Genomic DNA, 24,559 nt, shown 5'->3' on the forward strand with positions numbered 1-24,559 from the left:
ATTTGTCATAAATTGCCTTGTTTTGAGGAATGTTCCATCTATAGCCAATTTGCTTAATGTTTTTATCATTAAAAGATGTAATATTGAGGATAGCACTTTAGTTCAGTGGGTTAATGCTCTGGCCTGAAGCTCCAGAATCCCATATGGGTGCCGATTTAAGACCCGGCTGCTCTACTTCCCATCCAGCTCTCTGCTATGGCCTGGGAAAACAGTTGAAGATGGCTCAAGTCCTTGGACTCCTGTACCCACATGGGAGACCAGGAAGAAGCTCCTAGCTCCTGGCTTTAGATTGGTGCAGCTCTGGCCACTGCAGTCAATTGGGAAGTGAACTAGCAGATGGAAGACTTTTCTCTCTGTCTCTACCTCTCTGTAACTCTGTCTTTCAAATAAATAAAATACATCTTAAAAAAAAGGATGTCATATTTTATCAAATGCTTTCTCTGCATCTAATGAAAGAATCATATGATTTTTATCCTTCAATTTGTTAATGTAATGCATTACATTGATTGATTTGTGTATGTTGAACCAGCCCTGCATAACAGGGATAAATGCCACTTGGTCTGCTTGAATGATCTCTCTGATGTGTTACTGGGTTTGATTAGCTATTATTTTGTTGGAGATTTTTGCATCTATATTCATCAGTGATATTAGTCCATAGCTCTCTTTGTTGCATCTTTTCTGGTTTGGAAATAAGGTGATACTGGCCTCATAGAAGTAGTTTAGGAGGATTCTCTCCCTTTCAATTGTTTTGAGTAAGAATTGGAATGAGGTCTTCTTTAAATGACTGGTAGAATTCATCAGTGAAGCCATCCAGTCTTGGGCTTTTCTTTGTTGCCATGGGCTTTATTACTGATTCAATCTCCATCTTGATTATTGGTCTGTTTAGGTGTTATATGTCTTCATGACTCAATTTAGGTTGATTGCCTGTGTCCAGGAATCTATCCAGTTCTTCCAGATTTTCCAATTTGTTGGCATATAGCTATTTGTAGTTAATTCCCGATGACTCTTTTATTTCTGTGGTATCTGTCATTACATCTCCTTTGTCTTATTTTATTGAGTTTTCTCTTTTTTGGGGGAGGGGAGGTTAGGTCAGTGGTATATTGATTTTTTTTTTTTTTTTTGGACAGGCAGAGTGGACAGTGAGAGAGAGAGAGACAGAGAGAAAGGTCTTCCTTTGCCATTGGTTCACCCTCCAGTGGCCGCCGCGGTAGGCGCACTGCGGCCGGCGCACCGCGCTGATCCAAAGGCAGGAGCCAGGTGCTTATCCTGGTCTCCAATGGGGTGCAGGGCCCAAGGACTTGGGCCATCCTCCTCTGCACTCCCTGGCCACAGCTGAGAGCTGGCCTGGAAGAGGGGCAACCGGGACAGAATCCAGTGCCCTGACCAGGACTAGAACCCGGCGTGCCGGCGCTGCAAGGCGGAGGATTAGCCTAGTAAGCCGAGGCGCCGGCCCTGATTCTTTTTATTTTGTCAAAACAAGCTCTTTATTTCACTGATCTTTTGTATTTTATTTTGTCAAAACAAGCTCTTTATTTCACTGACCTTTTGTATTGTATTTTTTTTGTTTCTTATTTTCAATTTTGTTTATTCTCTAATTTTAATTATTTCTTACTCCTACTAAATTTTGATTTGGTTTGTTGTTGTTTCTCTAGGCCTTTGAGATGCATTGATAGCTCAGTTATTTGATGCTTCCAACTTCTTGACGTAGGCACTAAATGCTATAATCTCCTTCTTTGCATTACTTTTGCTGTATCCCATAAGTTTTGATATGTTTTATTGTCATCTTCATTTGTTTCCAGGAATTTTTTTACTTTCCTTTTGATTTCTTATATCTAGTGTTCATTTAGAAACATGTTGTTTAGTGTTGATGTGTTTGCATATTTTCAAGAAATTCTTAAGTTTTAATTTCTAGCTTCATTCCATAATTGCTTTTAAGAAGTTTGTCTTTTGAAAAGTTATTTAATAGCCTTTTTAAGACTGAATTCCAGAAAAATTAATCATGAATTTAATCAGCCTGTAAATGAGAATTGGAAAAAATTTCTCACATAAATATTTTCAGGGATATTTTGGGATCAGTGTTGACAAATTCTCAAGTTGTCAGCCTTAAATATTGTTTCTTCATTTTATGTGGAAATTAATGTTGAGCAAAGCACCCTAGTGCCTATAATTAAAAGAAGTAGCTTTCTCTCAGAAAGAATCCCCAAAGAGGCTTTGTTGATACAAACAACAGAGGCACAGATGTAGAGGTAGCTGATAAAACTTCTTACACAAAGGGTTTCTGTATCCATTTGTGCATAATTGAGTTCTGTATGTGACATTGCTTTTGAGTAGAGAACAATTGTTATCTTTGTGCCATCTGTTGTTTTGTGTCTGTGCCAAGTGTCAACACCGTAAGGTGAAAACAGTGGTTTGTGAATACTGTAGTATACTAGCCCTCAAATGGAATCTGATATTCCAGCAAGCTTCATCAGGTTGTCAAGACTAACAAAATAACTGACACTTTATATAAGCAAAGATATTACTGAGAATGGTTGCCCCTTGATACATCACACTTATGGATCAATCTGTGAAACTTAAGAAGACTTGAAATCTTTTTTCATGAAAAAAATATTCCAAGTACAGAGGTCTAATGGTGAATAAGGTAGTAGTGCAGTAGGACAAATTGATGACATCCATGTTATTTTCTTTGCTTATGTTATTTTTGTGATCAATATAAGTATTTGTTATGGCCTCAGATGCTCAACTGATTCTCAACTCTATGAGCTCCATTGCTATTAAACAAAGGCTTGCTAAGTTGTCAAGGGCCATGTTCCATTGTTTACCTTTGGTACTGCATGTTTCCAATGTGGTCTAGATTCCTTTCTTGCACATAATATCCTTTTCCCCAATATGCTATTTGGGGTAGCAGTAAGTCAGATAAGTGTGGGTTAGGTATGCGCTTAAGAAAATTAAACTTTCTCCCCAAAATTCAATAATCTATCCATATTATAAGTCACTATAACATAATCACAGGCATTGAGAAAAAAGAGAACATTAGTAGAAATTTAAACTGAATAAAGCAATTCAGCTTCCGCATCCCCTGGTGTATAAAAACTAAAAAAGTATCATTACATGTAAATGTATAATTCTCCAGGGTTCACTTCTTTTTTTATGATTTATTTATTTATTTGAAAGTCAGAGTTACACACACACACACACACAGAGGCAGACAGACAGAGAGGAGTCTTCCATCTGCTGGTTCACTCTCCAATTGGCCACAAAGGCCAGAGCTGCACCAGTCTGAAGCCAGGACCCAGGAGCTTCTTTTGGGTCTCCCACAGGGGTACAGTGGCCCAAGCTCTTGGGCCAGCTTCTACTGCTTTCCCAGGCCATAGCTGAGAGCTGGATTGGAAGTGGAGCAGCCAGAACTTGAATCAGCTGGCACTGCAGGCAGTGGCTTTACCTGCTACTCCACAGTATCAGCCCCAGGGTTCACTTCTTTTCAACAAATTTTTCTTGATAAGGACATTCAATAGTCTATACTAGATTACTGAAACAAACAAAATAAATTAGTAGAATATAATAGATTTTTCCTTGCCATGATACTACTTTATATTTTTATGAATTCTTTGGAACAACTTTTAAACCTTATTTCATATAATCTTCACAACAGCTCATTGGTAGACAAAGAAAAAGTCTATATCAAAAGCACAAAACTCCAGACTGGGAAACTGAATCCAAGGGAAATTCAGTTGTTTGATCCAGTCACCAATGCCATCAGTTTCAAGAACAAGAAGAGAGTTCTAGTTTCTTGTCTGAAACTGTCTTCTTTTCTTATAACTTTGTAATTTCTTTAGAAGCCTTAGAGGAAAACAATGAATTGAAAATAAAATACAATTTACTACTAAATATTTAAAGAACAATATCCAGTTACAATAATGTCTTCAGGGAAATTCAGTAAATGCCTGTTTAGGGTATTCAGGATTAATTATAATTTACAGTGATGTTATTATGTTCAAGCTAAAGTTTTTCTAATTATAGAAAAATGTAAGTGCATAGCATGAAAGAGAAAAATGAAGATTTGAGCCATGTGTATATTTTCTTACTAACAGATATAGAACATGGAAGTAATCTCTGGTTCTTCTGCAAGTTGGCAAAAGGCCTTTGCCTACAGAAGAATCCTTAACCTAGGCCACAGTTATTTGTGGAAGACCATTGTCAGGTAGAAATGAGAAACGAAGCTTTAGACGTAATGAAACCATAAAAAATAGAGCAATTTATTCAAAGTCATTAACAAATAGAAAAACTAAGATGAAACAGAAATGAGCATGGTTAACACTTTCCTAAAGAGAAGTAATAATTCCTCATTATTTCCTTGTAACAGTTTGATGAATCGTAAATTTTGTCAGATACTCACTTGAAATACCAGTAAAAACAAATAGTTATGAGAGTTTTCTGTGTAATAAGAAAAATAAAGAAACAAGATGAAGCCGGTGCCATGGCTCACTTGGCTAATCCTCTGCCTGCGGCGCTGGCACACCAGGTTGTAGTCCTGGTTGGGGCACAGGGTACTAGTCTTGGTTTCTCCTCTTCCAGTCCAGCTCTCTGCTGTGGCCCGGGAAGGCAGTGAAGGATGGCCCAAGTGCTGGGATCCCTGCACCTGCATGGGAGACCAGGAAGAAGTACCTGGTTCCTGGCTTCAGATCTTCACAGTGCCGGCCATATCGGCCATTTGGGGATTGAACCAACAGAAGGAAGACCTTTCTCTCTGTCTCTCTCACTGTCTAACTCTTCCTGGCAAAAAATCTTTAAAAAATTGAAAAAAAAACCAAGGTGAAGATGTAGGAGGCTAGATGCAGGTGTGCATAGGAGTTGAAATGTTGAGTTCTAATTTGAGCTATAAACTGTAATACAAATATATTAATGTTTTAATAGAATACTAAATCTATAGTATAGCATATTTATACTTAGTGATATTAGTGGCTTTAATTCTGTACACTAAAATAAGTTAATATCCAACCTGATTTTGTTGAGTACCTGATTTTATTGAGTTAGGCTGCTATGAGTCTATTAGAAAAAGAAGAAAACTAGTAAAAATGATCATCATTTCCCTTCCATTTTGAATGGCATAGGATAAGAAATATGGTTTGAGTGTAAAGTTACCAACAGCTGAAACTCTTTTTATATGTCTGGAGTGCCAAAAAACTTCAACTGTTAAATTTTTCAGCACATTGATGTTAGTGAAGAGCAACCAGCAAGATCGTGAAAGTCACCCTATAGAACAAGTAGAGATTTTTTTTTTTTTTTTTTTTTACAGGCAGAGTGGTCAGTGAGAGAGAGAGAGAGACAGAGAGAAAGCTCTTCCTTTGCCATTGGTTCACCCTCCAATGGCCGCCTCGGCCGGTGCACCGCGCTGATCCAAAGGCAGGAGCCAGGTGCTTCTCCTGGTCTCCCATGGGGTTCAGGGCCCAAGCACTAGGGCCATCCTCCACTGCATTCCTGGGCCACAGCAGAGAGCTGGCCTGGAAGAGGGGCAACCGGGACAGAATCCGGTGCCCCGACCGGGACTAGAACCCTGTGTGCTGGCGCCGCTAGGTGGAGGATTAGCCTATTGAGCCACGGTGCCGGCCGAGATTTTAACAAATGAGTTGGGGACTCAAATGTATGGCACAGAATTTTTAAATCTCCGATGGCACTTCGGGATGTTTCCATTTTCGATAGGAATGTTTTGATGGTGTTTCTCTGGAAACACATTAACAGACTTTTTTTCATATAAAATTCTCATTGAAAGAGGAAGACTGTTAATTTTGAATTTATGAATCAAAAATTACAACTGTGAAGGAACACATCAGAAATCTTATATAAAATTATAAGTGATAGACCACAGGAGGTGTGGTGGAGGACATTTGGCATTCAGTGAAGACACTGATTAGAATGCCCACGTCCCACATCAGGGTATCTGGGACCCATTCCCTGCTTTGGTTTCTTGTTCCAGATTCCTGCCAACACACAACCTAGAAAGCAGTGGTGATGGCTCAAGGAGCTGTGTTCATGCCACCCACATGGGAGACCTGGATGGAGTTACTGAGTCCGGGCTTCAGTTCAGCCAGATCCTGAGCCTTACAGGCATTTGGGGAGTGAACAGTGGATGGGAGAGCTCTCTCTCTCTCGCTCTCTCTCTCTCTCTCTCTCTCTCCCTCCCCCTCCCTCTCTCCCTCTCTCCCTCTCTGCCTCTCTGCCTCTCTCTCTGCCTCTCTCTCTGCCTCTCTCCTTCCCTCTCTTTCCTTCATCCTCTCCCATCCTATCCTCCCTCCCTCCTCCCTCTTTGTCTTTTCTTCCTTTCTCTCCTTGTGCTTATTTGAGAGGCAGAGGTACAGACAGAGACAGGGAGAGACAGAGAGAAAGGTCTTCCATCCACGTGTTCACTCCCCAAATGGCCACAATGGCCAGAGCTAGGCCAGTCCAAAGCCAGGGTCCAGAAGCTTCTTCTGGGTCTCCCACATGGGTACAGGGGCCCAAGCACTTGGGCTGTCTTCCACTACTTTCCTAGGCCATAGCAGAGAAGAGTCTCAGGAGAGGAGAAGCCAGGACATGAACTGGAGCCCATATGGGATGCCAGCACCGCAGGCAGAGGCTTATCCTACTAGTAACGCCATAGTGCTGGCCACAATAAATGATTTTTTAATAAAGATTTTTCTTTAAAATAATTAGAAAATTAATTTTCAGAAAAATACTGATGACATGATATTGGACAGTCAGCTAAGGAGCTGAATAAGAAACATGATTATATAAAAGAATTACTTTGTTTAGTTTTGATAATGCTTAATGAAATTAAAATGTTTATGAGTTAATACAGACTTATGCTATATAAACTTTGCTCATTAAAGTAAAATTGAGTTCTGTTTTAAAGGAGCTAATTTTTGCCTTCCACCAATTTATTAAAAATAATTTGTCAGCCAATAAATTTCAAAATTATACCAATTTAATGATTTAGAGCTCTTCTGTATAAGGTTAGAAGATAAATTATAGGGTTATCCTAGTTGTCTTTTCATGTTGGTGCTTGTATTATAGCAAATATTTGTGTGTATGTGTGATATATATAATGCATATCTGATAGAGATAGATATACGTATATATCTTAACTACCAAGGAAAATGGTAAATTTCTTGAATGCAATGCAGAATCTGTGTCTGACATAATTCTAAACCTGTCCCCAAAGGAGTCATCAATATTTGAGTAATGTTTAAGTGTTAATGAATGAATGACCAGACGCATGAATCCAGTTCCACACACATCATACATTACTCAGTACCTGAACGCACTGCAGATGATATCTGTCTGTGGCTTTCTTTTTTTTTTTTATTCTTTTTTTTTATTTTTATTTTTTATTTTTATTTTTGACAGGCAGAGTGAGTAGTGAGAGAGAGAGACAGAGAGAAAGGTCTTCCTTTTTGCTGTTGGTTCACCCTCCAATGGCCGCTGCGGCCGGCTCATCACGCTGATCCGAAGCCAGGAGCCAGGTGCTTCTCCTGGTCTCCCATGCAGGTGTAGGGCCCAAGCACTTGGGCCATCCTCCACTGCCTTCCGGGGCCATAGCAGAGAGCTGGCCTGGAAGAGGGGCAACCGGGATAGAATCCGGTGCCCCGACCGGGACTAGAACCCGGTGTGCCGGCACCACAAGGCGGAAGATTAGCCTGTTAAGCCATGTCGCCGGCCCATCTGTGGCTTTCTATCCATCACTGCTGTCCACATGCTTTTTGTTTTACCACTTGTATAATTTTGTTTGGAGAGTTGTTCATCTCTGTGGTCAGTCTAAGCCTTTTTTTAACTTTGATTTTATTTGAAACACAGAGTGCGTCCATTCACTGGGTCACTCCTCGAATACCTGAAACAGCTGGAGCTGAACAGTTTGAAGCTCGGGAACCTGGAACTCATTCTGAGTCTCACACATGGGGGTCATGGGGGTCAACCTCTCGAACCATGCCTGCTTCCTCCCAGAGTACACGTCAGCTGGAAGTTGGAATCTGGAGAGGAGCTGGGAATCCAATCCAGGCATTTTCTTATTGAGTGCAGCGTGTTATCTCTTAGCCAAAGGCCCACCCCAGTCTAAATATTCTTTATTTTATTTTATTTTATTTTATTTTATTTTATATATGTATTTGAAAGGCAGAGTTACAGAAAAGCAGAGGCAGAGATTGAGAAAGGTCTTCCATCTGCTGGTTCACTCCCCAAATGGCTGCAATGGCCGGAGCTGTGCCGATCTGAAGCCAGGAGCCAGGAGCTTCTTCTCCATCTCCCTCACGGGTGCAGGGGCCCAACCACTTGGGCCATCTTCTACTGCTTTCCCAGGGCATAGCAGAGAGCAGGTCAGAAGTGGAGCAGCAGGGACCCGAACCTGCACCCGTGTATGATGCTGCAGGTGGAAGATTAACCTGCGCCACAGCGCCGGCCCCTAAATCCTTTGACTAGCTAAAACTCAGATGTTTGATAAGAAAGTGCAGACTGAGGAAGTGTACAATGTTTAAATTTTCAGTCCCAGCTCTTCTCCACACTAAGTGGTACTTCTCTGCAGTTTTCCTTGCCTCCTCCTCTCTGGGTGCTCAAAATATTCTTTTAAAATCAGATCGTGGAAATTTTGATAACCCTATCACATAATAACATTTGTCTCTCATGGTAACTTGGAGCATTAGTACCCTATCACACCCATTATGCATCTACCACTCAATCCAAGTTTCTTACACTCAGACTTACCCACTGTGCTCTTTAAAGGTTCATGGGTCAAGGCTGTGTCTACCCGACCCAGACCATGAATCCTGAAAAGAAAGGGACTTTGTATTTCTCATAATGTTTTATCTTCTTATTTCCTATCTTCTAGTTAAGACTCTTAAAAGTCCTTGAGGTGTAAGAAACATGTTTTACATGGTTCTCAACTATTTCAATAGGTGTTTGTTTATTTGTTGACGTAAATTTGTGCTGTTTCTTAAGGAAAAATTACAAAGACTCTACTGTAATGAGTGATTAGAAGTTTTTTAGAATTTGAGTACATAAATTTTTTACAGTTTTAATATTGGATACTAACCCAATCTCTTTTTACATTTGTAGTCAGGGCATATGTATGTGATAAATCCATAAATGACCTAATTTGCAAATTTAGTATTAAACACAAATATATAATTACCAATATACTGAATATGATTGGAGATAAAATATTTTGCTTCCTTGTGTCATTCTTCAGGAAAGATTTAACACCTTTTAATAGGGATTCTGTAGCATTTTCCCAAGGTGTTCAAATATAGAAAGCCCAACTTGACAGAGGCAATGAAAACAATTCTTCCTCTGTTACCAATAATAACCTCTCAAACGTGAAACCTCAGATTTACCATGAAAATGCATAGCACATTAAAATTGACTTGCTTCTTCTATTATTACACTTATGTGAAATTTAGAAAAAATATGTGTTGTCCTTGTAAGTAGCGGTAGACTGTTTTGAAGTATTTACTGAGCACATTCACCTTAGGTCCTAGTAATTAGTGTCAACAGTGTAACACGTGCTGCTGAGTGACTGCCCACAGCCTCCATTCCACACGAATCTATTTAATGTATTGCAGGACTATTAGGATGTGTGCTAAATGTTTTCCTTAAATTATTATAAATGAATAAACCATTTTGAAGACTAATTAGAATGATATATTGATTTAAATATTTTCTGTATGAGTGTTATCTAAGAATCCTTTTCATCAAAGTGTTCATCTTCGTTATAATAGAAAAAGAGTAAATTAAAACAATATGGTCATCAAATTTGATATGACACAATTATAAATATTTTGCTTTTATTTTTTTGATTTTTTTTTGGTTTTGTTGAGAAGGATTTTAATCCCCAAGGAAAATAAAATAAGTATCTTCTAAGTAGAGAAACACTTCTTGAAGGAAACCATTACACCATGAGCAAAAACTGAAAAACATACAGCCACTACTGTCTCACAGTTTTGTTGATGAAATCAATATTTAATACCTCTTTACTCCTAAAACTAAAGTGTATATCCTCAGCTCTTCTGGCCTAAGATTAGGCTTCAAATATCATTTATAAAATTTTCAAGGATAGTTAATATTCTGAGTCTCTTCAATTTTATCTGGCCAATTCTTGCAGGAAAAAATAAAAACATGTATTTCTAAAAAGTTTCATTCCTAATAAATTTATTGTCATGTTAATGTGCTGTTTTACCTGTTTATCCCCTTTGTAAAGGATGAATCAATTTATATCCCAAGTTTTGAATTAGGCATTTATTATAAGTCACATTCTATGACTTAATTAAAGTTACTATATTTAAAATTATTAGTTATAATTAATAATCAGATATTAGAGACAGCATTTTAACTGAATTTTGAGTAGTCCAATATTAGCCTAATTGGGGCTATTATCAAATAACCAGTTAATATTTGTATATAGAAATATAATCAAAAGTAAAATAGATTGTCTTACTATGATTGCTTAAATCTGAACATAGACAATGAGAAGTCTGAATTCCTGTCTCTTTTTTTGTTAATAGTTGTCTGTTCTTTTGAAAGGAAGAAAACATTAGAAATTTCACTGTTTCTCATTTGAACTCTTTCCATGTAACATCTTCAGAGAAATTTATACTATCCTTCAAGAAAAAAAATGAGGGCCTTGTATGAAAAAAATATTTTTGAAGAAGGTATTCAAAAAATTGTCTCGTAATATCAAAATTTTTTAGAGTCAGTTTTTACTTAGAGCTTGATGATGCATATGGCATTTTCTGTTATCCACACCAATGTTCTGTATCTTTTCCAAAATTTAATTTTCAGTGTCAAAATCACTCTTCTTAGACTGTCTCAACTCCTCTTTAATCCTGTGTGAACCACATTTCTCTGGGGAAATGTATTTCATGAACAAATTAAATTGTCACCTCCTTAACGTAAGTCTAAGTACAAAATGTGAGTTCTTTCAAGCTCTCAAGAATTGATATGTCAGTGGCATGATATTGTATCTCCTACATGATACTTATCCCATGTTTTTAAAATTCATCTTCTGTCTTATAAAGGATAGGTTAGATGATTCCCCAATTGTTTCTTTCCTAAAACCTATTTTAAGATAATCCTTTTATTTTAGTTTGAATTAATCGTGAAAGTGGAATTTGATGGCGTGTATGAATTTCCAAAATACAGAACTGGTGACCTGGCATCATAGTCTATTGACTGCAAAACTTAGCCTATTTCTTTTTTTTTTAACTTTTATTTAATGAATATAAATTTCCAAAGTACAGCTTATGGATTACAGTGGCTTCCCCCCGCCCCATAACTTCCCAAAACTTAGTCTATTTCATCTTCTTCATGTTATAAATCAAACTTAAGCATAAACTGTAGATATTGCAATTCCACTTTTCTGGGAAAGTTCTTCTGCTTAGTTGGACTTCTGGTCCATTTCAAATTAATTTTAAAAAATGGTTTTTGTTGAAAGAACCCTTACTGGTCACCAAGTTTCTGAAATACTCTTTACATTGATAAGTAAAAAATGATGGAAAGGGTTGAAGACATGAAGATTTAGTTTCTTCCATTTCTGCTTCCTCACGGATAGCTATCTGTAATGTAGTTTATTGCTACAAGTCAGTACTCCAACTTCTATCTTTATTTTTTTTTTGAAACTACCTCATTGAGTTATAAGCTCACAAACTGAAATTCCAAGATACTCTATGAAGAAATCAGATGGTTTTAGGGTTGACAGTTTCATCAATAGGAATATGTTGCATAATTAATCATTACCTTCCTGGACTCTTACTCAAATCAGAAATAGAATTAGTTTTCCTTAAACTGTATCATTCCCTTGCTCAGTAACTTTATATTGCTCACTTTTGCCTTGGGATGGTGCACTACCGTAATTTAACTCTATCATTATGTTCTAGTCAACTTTCATTAAACCTTGTATATAGCCTAACTATTACTTGTTACTCTATTTGTGCTTTAAACATCTTTAGCTGAAACAATCTTTTGCAATTCAGTAAAAGCTGCCTAATTTGAAAGCCTCAGTTTAGAATGCATATATTCTGAATCCCATTCATTTTTTTTGAGTTCACAGCAGATTGAAGACTGCCAATGTTTGTTTCCCATACAAATCCTTCTGCACTGTCTGTTAAATACTCACCAATTGTTTGATTCAAATTTAATGTCCAACCTAAAGTTTCTCTAAAGAGCTGATCTCCAAATCAATTACCTGATTTTCCAACAGCAACATAATGTCCATCAATTCAGTTTAGCTATAACCCAGAGCTGGTTCAGAGCCCACAAGTTAAAGAACTCAGTCCTACAAGATTGCCTCTATTCAGATGCCAGGTTGACACCTGCATCTGTAATCTACAAGCTATAAATTTAGATGTTCCTGATCATCTCACTTCAGGTTTGATCATTTATTAAAACAACTCAGAGAACTCAGGAAAATAATTACATTTACAGGTTTATTATAAAGGCTACAACTTAGGAAGAACCAAATGGAGGAGGTGTGTAGAGTTAGGATGTTGGGGAATGGTGGGTCTTCCTTGCTGTCTTTTGGCACATCACCTCCCAGGACCTCTGTGTATTCATGGAGCTAGAGGTCATCATAATGTGTGTTGCCACTTTATTATTTTTACTGGAAAAAGAAAGAATTTCATCCATTGACCTAATACTCCAAATTTTAGATTTCTCCTGTAAATACTGGATATGTTAATTATTGAGTGCAGTTTCTCTAGTCCCTTTAAAGCTAGCAAAAAGCAGATGACAAGAGTTTGGGAAACCTTTTGACTTGTGCAGGTATAGCACTGTCCCCTGTAATGTTTAATTGTGGTCATACTTGTGCTAACATACTCCAAAGTAGTGAGCATTCTTCTCTTTTACTATTAGTGACTGAATAAAACTCTGTTTTTAATATCTGTGGTATCATACTCCCATAAGGATTTTAAGATGCTTTATATTAATATTGTTATAATTAGTTTGAAGAGTCTTATTTAAATATGACTTGTTTTTATTATTTTTAAATTAATATACATATAAAAGCATTCTTATATATCAGGGACCACATGATGTTTCATTACCCATATATATTGTATAATATCCAGAGTCAACATAGTTATGCTTTCAAGTATTTAACATTTCTTTATAGTGAAAGTTTACCAAATCCTATCTTCTAAGTTTTTTAGATAGAAAAGTATACAGTTTATTAACACTATTTATAATTACTACACTGTGGAATAGAACCCCCAGTCTTCTTACTTCTTTCTAGCTATGAGTATGTACCCATCAATCAATCTCTTCTAATACCTCGATTCCCAACTCCCTCCCCAGCTTCTGGCATCCACCATTTTTTAAAAAAGATTTATTTCACTTATTTGAAAGGCAAAGTTGAAGAGAGAGAGAGAGAGAGAAAGAGAGAGAGAGACAGAGAGTCCATCCACCGTTTCTCTCCCCAAATAGCCCCAACAGCCAATGCTGGGTAGGCTGAAGCCAGGAGTTGGGAGTTTCATCCAGGACTCCTAAGCACTTGGGCCATCTTCTGCTGCTTTTTCCAGGTGCTTTAGCAGGGAGCTGGATCAGAAATAAAGCACCCCAGATTTCAACCAGTGTTCATATGGGATTCTCACGTTGAGGGTGGCAGCCCAACCTACTCTGCCACAGTGCCGGCCTCTACCATTGTATTTTTAACTTTATGAGATCCTGTATTTTTGGACTCCTCCCAGGAGTGAGGTCATTGGTCGTTGTCTTTCTGTTTGGGGCCTATTTCACTTAATGTTAGTGACTTCCAATTCCATTCATGTTGTTGCAGATGACAAAATTTCAAAAATTTCTTTTTATGGCTCAGTAATATTCCATTGTGTTTATATACCACATTTTCTGTATCCATCCATCAGTGGATAAATACATATGTTGTTCAATGCTGTGATAAACATGGGGAGCAAATGTCTCTTTGGCATATGGATTTCATTTCTCTTGGATATATGCCCAGGGATGGGATTGCTGGATCATATATTGTAGATCTATTTTATGTCAAATGTACTTCCTGTCTTATAGGTTTTTTTAAAAAAAGATTTACTTATTTAATGGAAACTCAAAACTACAGAGAGGGAGGGAGGGAGGAGAGAGAGAGAGTGAATGAATTAGATCTTCTATCCACTGACACTCCCCAACTGGCCACAACTGCTGGAGCTGGGCCAGACCAAAGTAGGAGGCAAGAGCTTCTTTTGGATCTCCCACGTGGTTACAGGGGCCCAAGCACTTGGGCCATCCTTTGCTGCTTTCCCATGTGCATTAGCAGGGAGCTGGATAGGAGGTGGACTCACATGGGCGCCCATATGGGATTCCAGCACTGCAGTTGGCAGCTTTATGGGCTGCGCCACAGCACTGGCCCCTGTCTTACACTTTTGATACACATCTGAAGCAGGCAGTTGTTCTCAAGAAATGAAGACAAATTTTATTCATATGCGAAATAAAAAGAACTCATAAACTAGTCTCTGATCCCCTTAAGACAAAAACTTGTACATATTTTTAAATAACCCAGCATTTTCATGCATTTCCCTTTCCAGAAGTGTTAGGCATCTGTAAATGAACTTAAACATTAGAACTACCCTGCCAGACATCTTGAGCCTATAGATGCAAGAAAGGAAAATGTCAAATTTGGAATTAATTTTGAGCACTTTATACACTTAAAACCCATAATGTATTTAGTATATTACACCTTAACCTTCACACACCTACTATTTTGTATGCACTTAGATATATTAATATGCAAGTAATACATAATATATATGGAGTACTTTCTACATAAACTGCAATTTGAATCTGGTTTGTAACCCATTAGCACTTTTTCCTTAACCTAGCAGTTGTGTTGCAATACTTTCATACTTTCCACAAAGTATGATTTCAGTTTTTTACCTAGAAAGTTTTGAATTCTAAGTAATTTGAACACATAAATCTCTATTTTAGTTGATAATTTTAAATAACCAGTGGAGTGGGGCTGAAGCTGTGGTGCAGCAGGTTAAAACCCTGGCCTGCATCGCTGGCATCCCATATGGGTGCTGGTTCTAGTCCTGGCTGCTCCTCTTCTGATCCAGCTCTCTGTTATGGCCTGGGAATGCAGTAGAAGATGGCCCAAGTCCTTGGGCCCTTACACCCACGTGGGAGACCTGGAAGAAGTTACTGGCTCCTAGCCTCAGATCGATGCAGCTCTGGCTGTTGTGGTCATCTGGGGAGCGAACCAGCGGATGGAAGACCTCTCTCTCTGTCTCTACTTCTCTCTGTAACTCTGTCTTGCAAATAAATAAAAATAAATCTTTAAAGAAAATAACCAATGGGGTGAAATTTTCAAAGCCCTTTTGAGGAATAGAGACAAACCATGCACTATTGATAATATTTGTATTTGGGAATAATGATAGTCAAAAATTATAATTATTAAGAGTATATATTCTAGAATCAGATTGCCTTTTTAAATCCTTATTATACCTTTTGTTTGGTAACTGAATGCATTTGTTTAACCTCTGTAGTCTTCACCTCTTCTATAAAATGGGTGACTGCTATAAAAGGAAGTCTTGTAAATAGCTTACCTAGTGCCTAGCAAATATTCACTTTCAATATCAACAAATATAATTTTATCTTCATTTAGTATATAAGTAGTGAGAATTTTGATTTACTTTTAAACCATATATAATATATACTTATATAAGCTAATAAGTTATATAACTAATATTTTAAGAATCATTTTGCTCAACTGAAAAAATAGGTTCCTATTTATTTCTCTAAGGAGTTTTACTTTTTAATATTTCATATGAAAGTTTATTTTTCTCATAACATATTCATTTATTTCACTTTCATAATGCTAAGTAATTCATAATAAAGTATATTGAATAACTCTGACAACAGGAAAAACTGAGTCTATCAGAATCATGAACTCTTTATTTTAACATCTGAAGCTTTCTTCATCATATTCAAAGACTTCATATTATAAATTAAATCATAACTGCAAATATCAGTCCTTCCCCCTGCATATACAAAGATTGAAATGTTGAACTCTTTAATAGCCTGGGCACTTGAAGTGAATGTGAATGTTACCATAGTCATAGTTGATTGGACTATAATGAATGTGTTCATTTTCATACTTCCTGTCTTTTTGGAAAATGAGGTTTCTTTAAATTAAGGAACCACCCCGTGTACAAATATTTTGAGTGGTCTTTTTTATAGAAATTATGATTAATTTAGGAATGCTTTCTAATTCAGACTATATTAAAATTCAGGAAAGTATACTGTTTTTAAATAATTTTAACTACCATATCAGATATGATTATAGATCATTAACAATTGGAAAGGTTGAATCTTTTAGGTACAGAAAAAAATGTCACATTCATATATAGAAGGCTCTAAAAACTTATTTAAGCAATCCAGTAGGTCAGATTAATTCAAATAATTCTCACAGAAAAATTTTTAGATCCATTTGTTTATTTGAAAGATAGAGCAACCAACCCCCCAAACCCCCATCCTCCCAAAAAATGGCCACTATGGCCTGGGCTGGTCCAGGCTGAATCCAGGAGCCAGGAATTCTGTTCAAGTCTCTCACATGGGTTGCAAGGGCCCAAGTACTGGGGCTGTATTTCACTGCTTCCTGAGGTGCATTATGGGGCACTCCAATCTGGGACATCAACATTGAGTCACCACAGCAAGGCTCCTCACAGCAAGTTAAGTAAATATGTATTTTAGAATATTTCCTGTGTTAAGAATAATTATTTTCATTGATAACCCTTGCCACTTTAAAGAAATTCTTAAGAATAAATCTTTGCACACTTTTAGTTTTGTTACATAGATAAAAAGTGAGAGCAAATGTATATTCACTTGTATGCATTTGACTACAACATCACTAAGCTTTACTCCATTCTAGCATTTCATTCTTTTGAATGTATCTTTGATTTTGTAAGCACTCCAGATTTCTCTGCCTCTGTAATATTTAAATTCCAAAAAGTTCCGCCCCTTGATGGCAGCTTTTTTGGCTTCCAGATTCTTTGACCCACTCCATTACTTGCTGTTCAGGTTTTCAAGTTGTTCTACTGATCCAGTAAATTGAATGTCTTCTCTTGTTAGCTTCCTTCTGAAGTCATATCTTTCCAGAACCAGCTTTATCTGACACTTAAACTGTCTTGTCTGGGTTATCCTCTTGTCTTTTTGTTTTCCTATACCAAGTCTCCAGATACAGTATCAAACTGCCATGTTTTTGAAGGGGAAAGGGCATTTCTTTAAATTATCTTTCTGTATAATAAACCAACCTAATAGTTACGAGTGTAAAAGAACCCACATGTTTGTATATCTTGTTGCCTAATATCTAATAAGTCAAGAATCTAAGTAGCTCTTGGATGGATAGGAATAGAGCAGCAGGAAACCCAGTCTACACATTCCTGCTCTGAAGGGAGTGCCAGAAAATTGTCATTTTGAACTGAGCACAGCACTGATGATAGATAGCGAAGTCCACGCATGAAACTGCTACCGCACGCTGGCCCTCACAATGACTTTAATATTTGTATCTAACCATGTTAGCAATCATAATGAATGAAAATGGATAAGATACTAGGTGTTCTGGGTAAATTTTTTTTAAAAAATTATTTCCCTATTACTTGGGACTGTGTTCATAAAAATAAGTTCTGATAATAAGAATGGCCATTGGCTTATTGCAAGGCATATCCTTCATCTCTTTTCCACCGTGTTTTTATCAGATCCCCCTGCCGTGGAACCGGCATTCCTGGAGATTCGGCAAGGACAGGACCGAAGTGTCACGATGAGCTGCAGGGTGCTGAGAGCCTATCCAATACGGGTACTGACCTATGAGTGGCGCCTGGGCAATAAGTTATTACGGACGGGTCAGTTTGACTCTCAGGAGTACACGGAGTACCCGGTGAAGAGTCTTTCCAATGAAAACTATGGGGTTTACAACTGTAGCATCATGAATGAAGCTGGAGCTGGGAGATGCAGCTTTCTTGTTACAGGTAAGATTCCAGAGTTTTGCTTTTATGTTTTTATTTTTTTTAGACCAAGGGACGTTAGGTCTATGTCAATATAAAAATGTAAACATTTCTTAAATCCATGGAGCATACCGTGAGCAGTTTGGATCTTCAAATTAGACTTTCTGCTTGTTTATTTTCAAAGCCAGCCTATTTTAATAGTTAAAATAGTACATGTGCCTCTAGACTACCTAGAAGTTTACTTGAATTCAAATGGAGTCAGTGATGAGGTTAGTTATTTTGAGTATTTTAGTAATAAAGTGACAAATAGACATGTTAACTAGTTTCATTTGGATCACATTATAGGTATTAATATTTGTTTCTTATGCAAGTCAAGTCTAAAATCATGTGAAGATTTCCCTACTCTTGTTTTCTTAATAGCAGAGAAAGTGATTTTACTATTCATTTACTCGAGAATTTATTCTCAATGTATGATAACTTTCCATTCTGTTCTTAGTCTGCCATAATTTCAAAAATATTCCACAGAAAAACAATATGGAGATTCAAGTAATTCCTAGAAAAAAGTAAGTTTAAGGACAAGTATCTGATAAGGAACATGGGCATCCTAGTGTCTGCAACACTGGGTCAGAGTGCCTGGGTTTAAGTCCCAGCTCTACTCCTAAGTCCAGTGTCCTGTTAGTGTGTACCTTGCAAAGCAACAATGACTCAAGTGATTGGGTCCCTGTCACCCATGGGAGACCTGGATTGAGTTCCCAGCTCTTGTCTTCAGTCTGATTAAACCCCCACTATTGTGGTTGGGGAGTGAACCAGCTCATGGGCGATCCTGCTTGTCTGTGTGTATGTCTCTGTCTCTCTGCCATCTAAGTAAATAAAAGAGAAAAAGATAATTTTTAGAGAGAAAGATAAACTTACTTTGTTGCATACAAATTTGAAAATAGATGAATAGCTTTTCAAAATACTCATTTCCATTATCTTTTGAATATCCCTTGTTAACATAGATTTCAAAATTTTTTGCATTAAAATAAGATCTTTTTTTAAAAGAACTTTTATTTAATGAATATACATTTCCAAAGTACAGCTTATGGGTTACAATGGCTTCCCCCTCCCAAAACTTCCCTCCCACCCACAACCCTCCCCTTTCCCGCTCCCTCTCCCCTTCCAATCACATCACGATTCATTTTCAATTCTCTTTATATACAGAAGATCAGTTTAGTATATATTAGGTAAAGATTTCAACAGTTTGCCCCATATAGCAACACAAAGTCAAAAAAAAAATACTGTTGGAGTACTAGTTATAGCATTAAATAAGAGTGTACAGCACATTAAAGACAGAGATCCTACATGATATTTGTTTTTTAAAAATTAATTAATTTTCTATGCCATTTCCAATTTAACACCAGGTTTTTTTTTTTTTTTCATTTCCAATTATCTTTATATACAGAAGATCGATTCAGTATATAATTAGTACAGATCTCATCAGTTTGTACCCACGCAGAAACACAAAGTGTAAAAATACTGTTTCAGTACTAGTTATAGCATCACTGCACATTAGACAACACATTAAGGACAGATCCCACATAGGATGTAAGTACACAGTGACTTCTGTTGCTGACTTAACAATTTGACACTCCTGTTCATGGCGTCAGTAATCTCCCTAGGCTCTAGTCATGAGTTGCCAGGGCTATGGAAGCCTTTAGAGTTCGCTGACTTTGATTTTATTCTGATAGGGTCATAGTCAAAGTGGAAGTTCTCTCTTCCCTTCAGAGAAAGGTACCTCCTTCTTTGATGGCCCCGTTCTTTCCACTGGGATCTCACTCACAGAGATCTTTCATTTAGGTCTTCTTCTTCTTTTTTTTTTTTTCTTTTCCATGGTGTCTTGGCTTTCCATGCCTACAATACTCTCATGGGCTCTTCAGCCAGATCCGAATGCCTTAAGGGCTGATTCTGAGGCCAGAGTGTTGTTTAGGACATCTGCCATTCTATGAGTCTGCTGTGTATCCCACTTCCCATGTTGGATCTTTCTCTCCCTTTTTGATTCTATCAGTTAGTATTAGCAGACACTTGTCTTGTTTGTATGATCCCTTTGACTCTTAGACCTATCAGAGCCATCAATTGTGAACTGAAATTGATCACTTGGACTAGTGATAAAATAAGATCTTTTTATAGCGCATTCCATACTATTTGAAGTACCCACATACAATGTACTTAGCATTTAATAAGTTAGGGAGATATATTCACACTATCTTATGTTAATATCTTTTAAGTATTCTCTCAATATTAAGCCTTACATATTTATGTTATATTTTATGTACTAAAGTAAATCTGTGCTCTTTTCGAAATAGAGTTTAGCCATATAGTAAAAGGAAATGCTTCTCATTGTTCTTTTGTCCAAGGTAGAATTATTTGTAATAGTTTCAGTATTTATATTAGTAAGAGAAAAACCTTGAATTTATGTACTCTTCAAAAAGCAATCATAAAAAATTATCAAAGTGTTACAAGCTGAAGACTTCTTCACTAATAACATTAGTTCTTAGTGATAAATTCTTACTGGTAAGAGAACTCTGAAAATAGTAATTGACTGCTTCCTAAAGTGTATTATTAATTAAATGAAATATAACCAGCTAACCGAAGAACATGAAACTGTCCTCTGTTGATTTTTCCTCCTTTTTGTTTGACAGTGCCTTTTATTGTTTCAGTTGAATTTGAAGCTTTTATTTTAATTTTTGACAGGCAGAGTGGACAGTGAGAGAGACAGAGAGAAAGGTCTTCCTTTACCATTGGTTCACCCTCCAAAGGCTGCTGCAGCCGGCGCGCTGCGGCTGGTGCACAGCGCTGACCCAAAGCCAGGAGCCAGGTGCTTCTCCTGGTCTCCCATGTGGGTGCAGGGCCCAAGGTCTTGGGCCATCCTCCACTGCCTTCCCAGGCCACAGCAGAGAGCTGGACTGTAAGAGGGGCAACTGGGACAGAATCCAGCTCCCCGACCGGGACTAGAACCCGGTGTGCAGGCGCCACAGGTGGAGGATTAGCCTATTGAGCTGTTGTGCCTGCCGCTTTTGTGTATTTGAAAGAGGAGGAGGAGGGGCAGAGAGAGATAGCATCCTTCCTCCTGTTCAATTTGACAGTGAACAGTGAGGGCTGGGCCAGGTCAAAGCCAGGACCCAGAAAGCAGGAACCCCTTATATGGTTCTCCTGTGTAACTGGCAGGAACCTAAGTATTTGGGTAATCATTCCCTGCCTAGCAAGTGCATTAGCAGAGAGCTGGATCAGAAATAGAAAAGCCAGTACTTGGCCGGTGCCACGGCTCAATAGGCTAATCCTCTGCCTGCGGTGCTGGCACATCGGGTTCTAGTCCCGGTCAGGGTACCGGATTCTGTCTCGGTTGCCCCTCTTCCAGGCCAGCTCTCTGCTATGGCCCGGGAGTGCAGTGGAGGATGGCCCAAGTGCTTGGGCCCTGCACCCACATGGGAGACCAGGATAAGAACCTTGCTCCTGGCTTCAGATCAGCGCAGTGCACCGGCCGCAGCGGCCGGCCATTGGAGGGTGAACCAACGGTAAAGAAAGACCTTTCTCTCTGTCTCTCTCGCTCTCTCACTGTCCACTCTGCCTGTCAAAAATAAAAAAATAAAATAAAATAAATTAAAAAAAAAAAAAAAAAAGAAAAGCCAGTACTTGAACCAGCTCTCTAATGTGGGATATCAGTGTCCCAAGCAGCGGTTTAACCCACTGCATCACAGCATGGCCCTCATTTTGATTCTTAAACCATTAACACAAAACTACTTTGAATTCTTGTTTACATATTATTTATAAAATCTATAGGAATTCTTCAGAGACTTATTTTTCACATCTGAATGCCAATGAATCACCTCACTTTCATTCATTAATCCCTCCAAACTAAAATACTCCATAAAGTTAACTAAATCTCTTTCCTCAACCGTTTTGGCTTTATACACCATTCTGTGGTGTTACCACTTTGTTATGGCTAGAAGGTTTCAGTCCATGCCGCCTCTGGAGATTTTCAATTGCTCTCTAATATGTGATCCACATTCTGTTCTTTGAACCAGAAGGCAAGCTGAGACCAGAGGAAACATGGGCTACATTCTTCCAATCAACATACATGGGGTGCGGCAAGTAGATTTTGATAGTGATCAAAAAGAATATACCTTTAAAGGTTGCACCATAGAGAAAGAGGAAGTAGCCCTGTGTATTAATTTCTTTAGAGTTTGTATTTTTCAGTTATTGGGTTAACCTCATTGTTTCAAGATCTCCACATACAATATACTGTAGGTTTGACGAAAACTAAAAGGTTGAATCCAAAATACAGTATAATTCAGGGAAATTATGGGACAACTCCTATTGAAATGTTATGATCTGTTTACATGATCGGTAGACAAGATGACTCCAACATCCTGAAACCAGATGAAAGAATCTCTTGACAGATTTTATTAAGTCTTGCTCTTGAGGTCAATAAAAATACACCTTTACTGTTTTCTTGAACATTAAGAACCAGGCTGCTGGCAGTAAAATGTAGTGTTGATTTATAAAGTATTTCATTATACATGTGTTAAATAGTTCTAATTGATATTCCTCAATATTTAGCAATCAGTATCTAGCTCTAGGCTATTCCAATTATGTTCCCACTAACCATTTTTTCTTTATATATCTTTCCTTTAACAGACTTGTTTCTGAGAATATTTTATTGAAATGATTATAGATATCAAGAGACTAATATTTATTAATGGATTGGATGAAGAAATGAGTATTGTGAAAATATTATGTATAGCTTTTTTGACTTGTTGCTTAAATTAACTATCATGTGATAGTATAGCCATAAATAGTTATTACACTAGGTTTTGGGTCAAGGAAAAGAAGAAAATAGCAATCACCATCTTATATGATGTCCATAAAGTAAAAGTAAAATGACTTTATAACTTCCAGAAAATATATGCACAGTTATATTGACATAGACCTGTAAAACAGTTAGGAATGTGCTCAATGAAGACAATTTTATATTTGTTTAAATGAAGGAATGGTTTCTCTTTAAATAGATGACAGTGGACATGTATTATGTAAATTTTAATTGTGTACCTGTAAATTATAAATGGATAGAAAATAATCAGTATATACTGTCTCAACTAATGGCACTTTTTGCAATCAAGGAAACACTTAACAACTATTTGCTATGTACTTACTAAGTGTAGCGTAGTAGATTAGAGACCAGAAAGAGAACAATGAGTAATTTCTTCCAAAACCTTGTCCAGTTTTATATTTGCTTAGTCTCTTGAAACTGTAATTTTATTTTCATTCAGGTTGCCTTTCTTAAGCTTCATATTTTCTTCTTGGATATTGTAATAGTCTCTTATCTATCCTCTGAATTTTTAGCCTTTTACTATTTCACGCCATTTTTTATATTGCTTGATTTTATTTTTCTAGATCTATATTTCTAAGTGAGAAATGTTGATGCTCCTCATGGTCTCTTGGATGATATGCAAATTCATCATTGTCATAATTCTTCATACCATTCATTAGTAATATTCCAAACAAAATATTCACACTCATGTTTCCCTAAATTATACCAATTCTCCAAGCTATATTCAGACTGAACTACACTGCCTTCCACCAAATGATTATACACTTCAAGACTCTCGGCCTTTGTTCACATGCTTCTTTATTCTGAAATACCAGCTTCTGTTTATATTCTTCTTCTATAGTTATTACTACCTTTATATGTGACTTTATGACAGTTACATTGAATTTTGTTCTTGAGAGAATACAAGCTGTGAAACTTACACTTTTGTGATTCACAAAATAATTATATATGTTAATATTTGTAGAATACTTGAAAGTATCAATAAATTCCAAGTAACCATGTTTTAAACAGGATAGAAAATCATTTCACTTAGGCTAAGTCCATGTTGTATCATTTCGTAAACTAAAATGATGACTTGGTGCTACAAGGCTCTCAGGGATTCAGGCTTTCTATATCTTATTGTTTAAACATCATTAATAAATGGCACATCTCACACCTACTTAAGTTCCAACTGTTACTTCCCCAGTTCAGCCTAAAGTAAAAGCATACTCATTCTTTTTGAGGACTCTTCCCAGTAATTTTACATACCCTTTATGCTTGCATGTCACTGGATATAATGACATCATATTGCTTTACCTTCAGTACAGACTGTATGTATAGATTACATTACATAGAGAGAGAGAAGTTGGCTTTATTGAAAATGTTGTGATGGGATCAAACTGAGATTGTAAAGGAAAATACTGTATGAATGGTTTCAGATCTGTAAATTTTATGCTATTTCTATTAGCCATGCTTGCTTTTCAAGGAGCCATGAGCATCAAAAGTCTTAGAATAATTAAAAAGATAAGAAAAGGTTTAATTTATAATCACAAGAAAGAAATTTTAATAATAAGGACAATGGGTTTAAGAGGGCTGTGTCATTTACTTATTTCTGCAAGACACATTAGTGCAAAATTAACATATAGAAATGGCATCTAATTATAATCTCAGGGTTTCTGTGTGTCAGGAGTTCAGACGTGGCTTAGCTTGACTCTTGGCTTTGGCTCTCACAAGACCACAGAGTGTTGGCTGG

General features: G+C 37.2%; 1 protein-coding gene across 1 annotated transcript in view; it reads left to right on the forward strand.

Annotated features, from left to right (window-relative positions):
- The window catches only part of MDGA2 (MAM domain containing glycosylphosphatidylinositol anchor 2), a 916,038-nt gene that overhangs the window by 762,392 nt on the left and 129,087 nt on the right, over positions 1–24,559 (forward strand). Inside the window, 1 exon segment of the mRNA XM_062206573.1 lies at positions 17,715–17,984. Coding sequence (XP_062062557.1) covers positions 17,715–17,984 — 270 coding nt within the window.

Source organism: Lepus europaeus, chromosome 11 (genome assembly GCF_033115175.1).
Source record: "Lepus europaeus isolate LE1 chromosome 11, mLepTim1.pri, whole genome shotgun sequence".
Lineage (NCBI taxonomy): Eukaryota > Metazoa > Chordata > Mammalia > Lagomorpha > Leporidae > Lepus > Lepus europaeus.